The sequence below is a fragment of the Maniola hyperantus genome, chromosome 14 (assembly GCF_902806685.2).
Source record: "Maniola hyperantus chromosome 14, iAphHyp1.2, whole genome shotgun sequence".
NCBI classification, from domain to species: domain Eukaryota; kingdom Metazoa; phylum Arthropoda; class Insecta; order Lepidoptera; family Nymphalidae; genus Maniola; species Maniola hyperantus.
The window spans coordinates 4,614,931-4,626,466 of NC_048549.1; the positions used below are offsets into that span (position 1 = coordinate 4,614,931).

Below are 11,536 nucleotides of genomic sequence, written 5' to 3' on the forward strand. Positions count from 1 at the left end.
GTATAATTGTGATTAATTAATAAAAAAATATTAAATTGATTTGTAATTTTTAATCGTTCATATCATAAAAATCTTTTAAGCTAAAAAAATGTATCATGTATGTAATCTATGTAAGGAAAAATCGGCTGACTGATACCTAAATGCTTTTAATGTTTTTTTTTGTTTTTAATGGTTGTGAATGTTGTTACAATTTATCGTTGGCATATCTAATAAAATAAAATTAAAATTAAAATAAATAAAATGCTGATAATATCAAAGTTAGTAGGTACCTACAGCACAAAACCACTGGTGATAAGTTTTTCACTTCTCGACAACTCAATCACACACATTACTGCTCCATACCATGGACAGGCAGCCTAACACTTGCTTCTCACGGTGCGTGATATTGCGGACGGACGCGGACCAGCCCGCTCGGACGCACCATGGGATTCCGTGGTAGCGCAGACAAGTCCATTGCGGTGCGTCCGATCCGCAGCGAGTCTGTAACTTCAAAATGCCTTCGAATCTCAAGATCCACACAGACTTACACGCACCATTGTGAGTCTTGTGCGCGGTGCGTGGATGTCTGTGGTCGTCCGGCTGTGCGTGATAATCAGCAGAATCACGCGCCGTGGGAAGTCGGTATAAGGTTACAGCTTCTATTAGCTTTAAAATTGCTAAACTTACCTATAATCTATATACATATTGCATTAATTGCACCTATAAAACCTAATTGATAAAAATATATCTCCAATTTTTGATATGTATTTAAAAATATTTAGACATTTCCTTGAAGTGTAGGTAAAACACTATCATAAAAATAATAAAAATATAGTTAAAATATATTCTTTAAAACTTTGGTAGGCACTGAGTTTATTTTTAATATACTATAGACTTAATTAACGTGACTAATGAGATTGATTTTAGTGTCTTAATAAGTACCTAATAAAATAATCCTTCTTATGAAGTCTAGTAATCGAGTCAATTAAAGCGATAATGCAGATTCAAAGTAGATAAGGTTTTAGTATGTTCTCTATGAACCACTCTTCGGTGAAACGTAGATGATCCCCTGGTTGAGAAAGGAATACTAATTTTCCATCTTCGTCCATTTTCTTTAAGCCTAGGCGATCCTGTAAAATTAAAAAAAAAATATTAAGGAATGCAAAACATTGTTAAGGGTTTAATTGGTCTATATCAATTTTTTCTGTGGTATCATATCAGTAATCATAAGTACTATCACTTGTCTTCGTTTTTGATAGGGTTCTGGTTACGCCCTGTATATTAGGTTTGCTTTTTGCAACCACTGCATCGCGTTGCGGCTTGATTAACAAGCAGACATTCGCATTTATAATATTACTAGCTTTTTCCAGCGACCTCGTCTGCGTGATATGATTTATAGCCTATATCACTCAGAGATAATGTAGCTAGGTATCTATCAGTGAAAGAATTTTCAGGATCGGATCATTAGTTATTAGTTCCGGAGATTATCCCCTACACTAAAGAAAGACTATGTGACCATTTTATTGTACAAATATTATTTACTAAGCTGCATACAAAAAATCAGCTGGTTATTCGTAATTTTTATGACCTCGTTATTTGGACATATTCGGATATTTTTTTCGAGTTTAAATAATACAACATTTACCTCTTTATAAAGTTTCGACTGTTGTAAACTAATAAGCTTCTTCGCCTGTCCGGGCGCGTAGAAACCGAACCACTCTGTTTCTTTAGGCTGCACAATGCTATCGTTGTTAAACTTCACCATAACAAAATGCTCCAATTTATTCAGGTTCTGGACATAGGTCTGGTTGATTTTTCTCTCGTTGTTAATGTCTGCCAGGAATTCGCTGCTTTTCTTGTATGTGGCGTCGTCGAGCGGGTCGTGCCAGTACGTTGCTTGGACTAGGGATTTTTGAACCCAGCTGCAAATAAGGAATATTTCAAACTTCAAATTACTATCAGTAGGTAGGTACCCTTATTATAAATGCGAAAGTGTGTTTGTTTGTTGGTTTGTCCTTCAACCACGTCGCAACGGTGCAACGGATCGACGTGATTTTTTGCTAGGTAGGTATAATTTAAGACCTGGAGAGTGACATAGGCTACTTTTTATCCCGGGAAATCAAAGAGTTCCCACGGGATTTTTAAAACCTAAATCCAAGCGTACAAAGTCGCGGGCATCAGCTAGTGTAAAATAGTTTTAGAAAAACACAGTACGCCTGTGAAATCATCTATTCTAATATTGTAAATGCCTGTGTGTTTGTTGGTTTTCACGACCCATTCGGTACAGAGATAGCTTGTATCCCAATGGATAAATAGGCTCCTTTTTGTCCCGGAAAATCAAAGAGAATCACGGGATTCTTAAAAAACCTAATTCCACGGCGGACGAAGTCGCGGGCATCAGCTAGTTATTCATAAACAGAAAGTAAACCTCTGTAACGCAATCATAGATGATTTAATTCCAAGGCGATACAATCCACTTCTTATTCATCACTCAGGTGAACAAAGTGGAGAGTGGAATAAAACGTTTCACAATTCAAACAATTTAATATCAATAACTACTAAATGATGCCCGCGACGTGTGGATTTAGGTTTTTTATAAATCTCGTGGGAACTCTTTGATTGTCAAAATGATGGACAAAAAGTATCTTACGTCCGTCTCCAAGATGAAAGCTATATTTGTACCAAATTGCGCGTGACTTCATCCAGTGGATTTAGGTTTTGGTTGTTTATAAATCCCGTGGAAACTCTTTGATTGTCCGGGACAAAAAGTATCCTACGTCCGTCTCTAAGATGCAAGCTATATTTGTACCAAATTGCCCGCGACTTCATTTAGTGGATTAAGATTTTTGGATTTTTATGGATCCCGTGGAAACTCTTTGATTGTCCGGGACAAAAAGTATCTTACGTCCGTCTTCAAGATGCAAGCTATGTATATTTGTACAAAATTGCCCGCGACTTCATTCAGTGGATTTAGGTTTTTGGTTTTTTATGAATCCCGTGGAAACTCTTTGATTTTTCGGTATCTCAATACGAAACGCTAAAATTGGTTAAACGGATGGGCCGTGAAAAGCTAGCAGACAGTTAAACATCCTTCAATATTAGTATGGATTAAAATCATCAAAAGAAAAAAATTATAGTCTTCTAAATATATAAAAGGAAAAGGTGACTGATTGACTGACTGATCTATAAACGCACAGCTCAAAATACTGGACGGATCGGGCTGAAATTTAGCACGCAGATAGCTATTAAGACGTAGGCATCCGCTAAGAAAGGATTTTTGAAAATTCAACCCCAAAGGGGGTAAAATAGGGGTTTAAAATGTGTGTAGTCCACGTGGAAAAAGTCGCAGGCATAAGCTAGTATGGATTAAAATCGTCAAAATAAAAACATTAGTCTCCTATAAATCAATAATTAATTGAAATATGTTTCTTAATACACAGACTGCTAATTTGTCTAGAATGTAGATATTTCAAGGTCTCATCAAGATGAGCATTTAAAAGATTTAATTTAGCCGTAATGTGTTATGATTATAGTGTTTCTAAATGTCAGAATTAATTGGAAATATCGAATTCTAGACCCCATATTATTATCATAACAATTTATGATTGATGATGATTAACAACTAGTTTTAGGGTCTCAGATGTCCTGCATTTGGATTTCAAACCTGCAAAATTGCGCTTTAGGTGTTGTTTTATCCACGAGTATTACAAGGGTCCCAAGGTGCTGGAATGGCGACCTCGCATCGGAAAACGCAGTTTTGGAAGACCTCCCCCCACTAGGTAGACGGACGCCATCAGGCGAGTCGTATGGTAGGGGAGCCCAAGCGGGGATTTTGGGATTTACTCGAGCGCGTCAGATTAAGGCAAGGTAAGTTAATTAGATAGAAAAGTGTGTATGAGCCGGACACACACACACACACACACACTTACGTCACCTGCGCTCGCCCGCACCGGGTCAGCGTGGGGGCTGTGCGGGCGTGCGGGGTGTTCCATTCCCGATTGTCATCGCGACTTGTCGCGTAGGTACTTTACTGATACTTTATTGAAAACCTGTGAAATATTTGCACTTGAAGTGTCTACTCCTATTTTAAATAACGCAATATTGTTATGTGTTCATTGTTTAAGGAAAATATACCTAGTTTAAGTGTGACCTCAGTTAGTTAGGTAATTTAGGTAAATATATCAAGCTGTATGCAAGTCAAACAATCTGGTTATGGTTTCCAATGTTAATGAACTCCACGGAATAGTCCCAAAAAGTTATGTACCTACCTACGTACCAGCGTTGCCAGACGTCCCGATTTTGGCGGGACGTCCCGATTTTTCAAATCAAAATCAAATGTCCCGCGCGGGACAGGCTCAGTCCCGCTTTCCGGGGATAACTCGACAGTGCGTGCAGCGTGCTGAGGAAACGTGAGCGGGTGGCAATAGACAAGCCCGATAAGAAAAAAATCTGTAAGATGTCTTATAATTGTCTTTAAGATATCTTTAGGAGTACCTACTATTTTCTTATTGAGAAGTGTGGGCTGGCCGCCCGCCTGGAGCGTAGGAAAGATAAATATTTAAAAACTTCTGATTATATGCGTTTTTTTAACATGTCCCGCTTTGGACGAAAGAATCCCGCTTTTTCCACACAAAAAGTTCTAAAATCCCGACTTGGCAATTAGAAAAACTGGCAACGCTGCTACGTACCCAAGCCAACTAAATAGTTATCATCAGGAAATTTCTTTCGGTTCCATGCAAGATTTATTTCTTTGCAAATCAAAAGGGATTAGCGTGATCAGAATTTGTAAATTGATGGAATGGCTCTTTTCTGCAAAATAAAATTAATAGTTTGGATATCAGCAGTACTCTCCCGAACATTATAACAGTTTCAAAACTTTGAGAATGATGTCCCAAAATAGCCGAAAATCTGCTTAATTTTGACTAGAAATAGTAAGACAAACTTAAAAGTGAACGTATGTGCTGACTTAATTCAGGTTATTGTGTGGACCGGCCCATGTTTGTCCCACAGGTTTGTTATTTTAAAATATTATGGTTACTTTAGTCGTATATGTTTACATCCACAACATACTCGAAACATAGGTCACACGGGCCGTTGTAAGTGGCCGAGTGCAAATAGGTTATCGGCAAGTCGTCTATCTTATTTATAAATGTTTTCACTTTACTTTTGTTGTTATTAATGAAATATGAAAATATGCCCCGAGTAGGGTCTTGGACTGCAGTAATAAATTGACGTGATTTTTTGTATAGCGCTAGTTTGTATGGGGCTAGAATTCAGTTTTAAAGAGAATAATTTAAAAAAAACATGATTTTTATTTATTTTTAACATAGATGTCAGGCTGTACGAAAGGTGAATAATAATAATAATGACGTCACAATATGTAAACGACAATTTTATTTTTCAATAATTAAAAATGGAGTAATTTCTGCGATAAAATATTTTTTATGTTAAAAAATTGAAAAATGTTTGTTGTTTACGCCGTGTGACTTCCGCGTATCTACTCGCGTGCTTCCGCGCTTTCCGTACAGGCGTGACGTTAATAATTACCTAATTATTTTAAAAATGAATAGAATATTTTTTTTTAAATTATTCTCTTTAATAATGAATAATTCTAGCCCCATAAAAACTACCGCTATACAAAAAATCACGTAAATGTATTACTGCAGTCCAAAACCCTAGCATTATTTTTCAACTTCGACATTTAAAGCTAATCTTTGCTTGATACCCTATTTATCAACTTGATATGCTTTGATGGTCTCTACAGGTTAGCTATGTTCGACTGCGGCTAGAACGAGGTTCCATTTTCGAGGATCGGACTATGAGAGTGAGGCAATAGAGAGTGTCCTTGTAATATCTACCGCACAAATGGCTTATGTGTGTGGAGTTGTCGGGAGAACAACCCATCGCCTGCCCACTACTGAGCACGGGTAATGAGAAGGATTGGCCCAGTGCGGGTTGTCAGACTTCACACACAGACCATTAGACCCCAGTATCGCCTACTTGTCGCTGTATATTCTTCAACACGGAGATACACCAATATCTAGAAATGCCAACAATTATTGAAGAAATCAATAAATATAAAGAAAACATCGGGAACGGCTGCAAAGTGCAAAGACACGCCAATTCACTGGCATGCAGCCTATTAACTGCACAAACACTAAAGCGACCGAAGCGGGTAAATATGTATGTATGTGTGGTGTACCGACTTGATGACAGTGGCCCTCCAGTCTGGCAAAGTCACAGAAAACACAACACAACATGACCGACAATGCTTCCTATCTCGTCGGGCTACACAACTCAACCGTATTACAGCGTCTTCGCCGGCGAAGACGAGGTCCCACGCCACGGCCTCGGGGGCGTACGGACTAACCAGTAGTCCAACCAATCCACCCATCCCAACGTCATCCTAAACCGTGGTCCGAGCCTCACAGGAAGCGCCTTTGCGGACGTTGCCCCCCGACCTCTCAAATTATTTCTTCGAGCCCTAGGGTTCACCCGCAGGCTGAGCTTCGCGCTCGCCAACCTCCCCGGTGACGCTGAAGCAGCCAGTAGGGCCTACGCAGCATAGTCAATCCGAAACGACACAAAAACAACAAACCTACTTATAATCTGTCGACTGATTGCAGCTACATCAACAGCAACAGAACAGTCCATATATACCTACCTAGTCTACCTAATAAAGACATCGGTATAAAGTAAGTGGAACACATTTATATTTTATAGTAATAATTGTAAATGAGTTCCTATTGCACAATATGCAGTCGTAGTTAACTCGTAACCATAACCATAATCTACGCTTTACGGAAATGCAATTATAAAAGACTGCATAAACTGCAGCCAACGTTAGATATAAGTAAGACATCATCATTTATATTTACTACTACCAATCCGCCCCGACTCCGCACAGCGGAGTGATTCGCTAACTCGGTGTTCAACGATGAATAAAATTATAGCCACCGAGCTCATTCGAGGGGGTGGGGTGCTCATGTGGCGTTTATTAGGACGGTAGAGTGCCGGTGACATGCCAGTAGAGGGGCAACTAGCCACGGCTAAAGCCTCTGACCAGGCCTGACCTGGGTCAATTTAGAAAACGTCGTCGTCGTCGTCATTAAGAAGTCCAATACTGGACATAGAATTCTTCTACACGCTACGGTCTTGCACCACCTGGATCTAACAACTTCCTGCGACTCGTTTGAAGTTGTTTTACCACCTACCTAGTAGTAGGAAATCTGCCAATGCCGCACTTACCAGTGCGAGATCGCCATTCCAGCACCTTGAGATTCCAACGTCTACCTGTTCTTCTAATAATTATTCCTTTGATTCCTGCCGGGTAACGAACCGCACTTTCTAGTGCGAGATCACCATTCCAGCACCTTGAGACTCCAACATCTACCTGTTCTTCTAATTACCACTATGCCAATATCGCCCAAATTGCCAATATGGATGCATATATGCCAATTATTTTGGTGGTTTTAAGTTGGTGGTTCATATTACCTGTAATACGCAGCGTAGTTAAGCAGCTTCCTCACGTAGTCACAAGTCTCGTGCTGCAGAGCAAAGCAATGAGGCAGTCCGTACACGCCCTGGTGTTGGCCTCCCAGTGTGATCAGGTTCTTTACTCGCCCAATGTTGTGACCGCAACGCTGCACCACTGCTCGTCTAAAATACCACATTTCAATGACCTTTATATAACTCTACGCACTAAAAAAATTTGCCAGCTTCATAGACCACGAGTTTTGCATGAAATAGCATCTAATAGGCACCTACTAATTTAATTCAATGTCATAATTTCTATAAACATTTATACAAAATATGCCAATGGCCTAATCTCACGGCAACATCCCGTACTGTGCAGGACCCGGATTTTTGCAAGATCCCATTTAGTGGACGTGTTCTACTGAGCTACTAGCATGATACTAGTGAATAGGGTGATACTAGCGTTCATACGAGCATCTTGTTTACGGGATCCAGCAAACAGGATGCTCGTTTGAAGAAAACTAAACGGGATCCTCCAAAAAACTATTCCTGCACAGAAAAATATGGTGCCGTGGGAACGGGTCGAAAAATAAACTTAAATAAGCCAATAACAATAACTTTTCTGCAAATCCAATCCAAAAAAATCAAGAACAAATCTGAACTCTGAGTTCTAACTCCTCAATCCTAGTGGCTGTGGTTTTTTTAAGGTGCTGCCTGCTTAGTACCTATACCATAAAGACTGAGGATAACCCAATTTAGAATTGATTCTTTTGAGCACAATCTCTAAACTAAACTAAAACGGCAGGACTTTACCTATATAACGGCAGGATACTGCTATCTCTTTCATAATACTTTTTGCGGAAAAAGATTGCATTTTTAGACCTGTCAGTTTCGTTTAGAGATTGTGTTAAGCTGTCTTAGCTACATCCTCATGTTAATTTACTTTAGTCACCTAAGTTTTGTGTACAGCTGGATTATCAGCATTGTTTATATTTTAGTACGTACATAAGCAATTATAACATGAGATCATTACGAAAATTGGCACATGACTGTAGGTAATAACAATGTTAGTCCACAATGACATTCTGTAAATGGTAAGGTACCTAAATTGCAAACGAAACATTAGTGTGTATGTATGGCCTTGTATGTGTTTCTGTTTTCAAGGCAGTAAGTCGTCATTGATATCTAAAAATATTTTTGATGGGGGTTTTATGTTACAGAGAAAACCTTGGCCTGTAGCTAGCAAAATTAAGTAGACAGTTCTAAATCGTCTTCTTTCGTACCTTATCCCACGCTATGTGGGGTCAGCACAACATGTCTTCTTCTTCCACTCACTTCTGTCATTCGTCAACGTATTATCCACCCCTTTTTCACGCATATCTTCTTTCACGCAATCCATCCACCTTTTCTTTGGTCCTCCTCTCCTCTTTTTTTCCTTCCACAGTAGTAGTAGACAGTTCCAAGTAAACAGTTCTAAATATACTTACAAAAACTGACTCCCCTGCGAGAAACCTATAGCGTTGAATCCATCCTGAAGTTTAGGATCCTTGGCCAATACTTCACAGACATACTCTACTTGCTTGTTAGGGAACATGAAGTAACCATTTTCCAAATCTTCTATGGCAGAGTTTCCTATTCTAAGAGATTGGACGTATACCCCTGGTATCTGTTTTTGGAGAAACATTTTGAACATACCCAGGCTGTATGCGAGGCAGCAAGTGTCACCTAAAAAAATATTTATTATATATTTCAGAAGACTACTTGAAAATTCAAATTATTTTTTCCATGAACACATTTAATTTTTTTTGACGTAATCATTCACGGTTTCCAGATTTTTTCCTTACGTGTACTAGAAGAACTACCTACTTGCTTGGTTAACGGGAAGTACCCTATAGGTTTCTTGACAGACAGACAGAATACGACGTGATCCTATAAGGGTTCCTTTTATCCTATTGAGGTAGGTACGGAACCCTAAAGAGCTTCCGACACGGTCAAGCGGGTTGACGTCAAGCACGGTACCTTAGCAAGTCGTCCCATTCGCAACTCGTCCCACGTTCGCAACTCGTCCCATTCGCAGGTCGTGCCCATTCGCAACTCGTCCCACGTTCGCAACTCGTCCCATTCGCAGGTCGTGCCCATTCGCAACTCGTCCCATTCGCAGCTCGTCCCATTCGTCTCGTCAGATTTGTTTTCCTTGATCAAGCTGCTTGATGTGCTCGTCAAGCGGCTTGATCAAGGAAACGGCACTTTTCTCATAAATTAGGTACCTATGTCGAATAATGTCCGAACGTCGCGTCAAGCGAAAATATATAATCGCATCAAGCACGTAAATGCTTGACTCAAGCATCAGGCAAACTCTGTAAACGGTTAAAATGCTTGACTCAAGCAAAAATCTACGTGCTTGACGCCAAGCCGCTTGACCGTCTCGGAAGCTCTTAAATAAATAAATAAATAAATAAATAAAACCTTTTATTAAAGAAATGTCAACGGTAAATGGTACTTTGATGAACCAATAAAAAACAAAGGCCTCCATGAAAGATGTGTGGAGTTTTGCAGAGGACCTTAACAGCCCTCAAAAACTACCATAGTCATAGAGGCATGGTCCCAGAACAAAACAATTTTTCAAAACTTGGGTGTTTGGTGAAGAGATAATAAATATGGCCACAAAAAAAATGTCTTCTTTGTCCAGTATCCATATAATTTTTTTAATTTTCAAGATACACTTCAGAACATTTTTGTACATTATTGTTTTTACGCTGTGTTTTAAATAGATAAACCCGTCGGAAATATCTGAGCACCTCGCTGGAATACGCTTACCCGCAGCTCGCCCATTTCCGCCTATCTAGTAGGTATCCAAAGTTCTCAGATATATCCGACGGGTTGTAACAAAATGAATAGTTTATTTACTTACCCATTCCATGCCACAAAACTATTGGAGTAGGTTCAGCCACGATAAACTTAAATAACAACAACAAACCCAACCAAGGTTTCATTACTGTTTCCTTTCCAACTTGCCCTTTTATTGATTAATTGAATAGGTAAACCTATTGAAAAACAATAATGAATAAGTAGGTATCTATTCAACATTTTTACATTCACAACCTATTCACAGCCTTTAATTTTTTCAAGACTTTAGCCGGTGTAAGAGAAACAAATACAAAACACTTTGTTTAATTTACTTTGATCAAATTTAAAAAGGTCCATTAATTAACTTGAATTTGAATCTAGAACTCATAATAGAATGAAATTATTTAGGTAGGTACATACCGCATGAAATTTTATATGGTTAACTTTGATTGATTTAAACTCAAGAACTCGCATTTATTTTAAATTTTTGTTTCCTGAAATACGTCCAATACTGTTTGGGCACAAGCCACAATTTCACAAAATCAAAAACACAGCTGGCTGTCACTGTCAAAAATATTATTGTCAGTCATTGTCAAGAACTTCGTTACTGCTTCCTAGTGGGTACTTATTAAACTACAGCACAGCTTGTTCCTAACGTGTTCCTTAACATACAGACCTACCATTCATTATAAAGTCGTAAACATAGACGGCGGCACTTTATCGTAGGCTAATAGGTCTTAACTAAGGTAAAAGATGGCGCTGGCGTGAAATTAAACTTCACTATCGTCGATTCTTTATTGTAAACCTACCTACTTGATACAGTCAAAACTACTTTTAACTGAACTAAACAGTAAAAACAGTTATGATAAACGGCGTTGGTTTATCATTTTTTTTGTTGAAAAATAAATGAAATGAAATAATGATTTTGTAAAGTGCGAAGCCAATGAGTCTTCTGGGGTAGCCCAAAACACTCTAGAGGTACTTAGTACAGACTACAGATAATGAGATAGGTAAGACTGCATGGAACCAGGAAACCAGATTTAAAACTATTTTTAACTGATAGTTTTTAGCCGAAAGTACTTTTAGCCAATATTTTTCAGTCAAAACTACTTTTAACCAATGTCGTTCGTCAAAGCTAATTTTAACTGTTTTTTTCCAGTAGGTTGGTAAAATTAGTAGTACCTACCTATTGAGTGTAACAGTTTTACTGACCAACTTCAAGAAAGGACAGAGT

At 38.7% G+C, this 11,536-nt stretch overlaps 1 protein-coding gene across 1 annotated transcript; it reads right to left on the bottom strand.

The window, feature by feature from the left end:
• Window positions 1-35: 35 nt before the first annotated feature.
• On the bottom strand, window positions 36-10,880 carry Ppt1 (Palmitoyl-protein thioesterase 1). The gene is made up of 6 exons (XM_069502984.1): window positions 10,723-10,880; window positions 10,367-10,499; window positions 8,943-9,180; window positions 7,474-7,638; window positions 1,625-1,901; window positions 36-1,109 (listed from the first exon to the last, which is right to left on the bottom strand). Exons 2-6 carry the CDS (start codon window positions 10,446-10,448, stop codon window positions 984-986), a joined length of 888 nt encoding a protein of 295 aa, XP_069359085.1. The 5' UTR covers window positions 10,449-10,499; window positions 10,723-10,880; the 3' UTR covers window positions 36-983.
• Window positions 10,881-11,536: the final 656 nt, after the last annotated feature.

Bases quoted from the DNA above. Each gene is read 5' to 3' on its own strand.
- Ppt1 (XM_069502984.1), bottom strand. From the start codon at position 10,448: ATGAAACCTTGGTTGGGTTTGTTGTTGTTATTTAAGTTTATCGTGGCT. The intron at 7,639-8,942 runs GTAAGTATATTT...GTGGTATTTTAG, and splicing joins TCGCAGGGGAGTCAGTTTTT to ACGAGCAGTGGTGCAGCGTT. The intron at 1,110-1,624 runs GTAAATGTTGTA...TTAATTTTACAG, and splicing joins AGTCGAAACTTTATAAAGAG to GATCGCCTAGGCTTAAAGAA.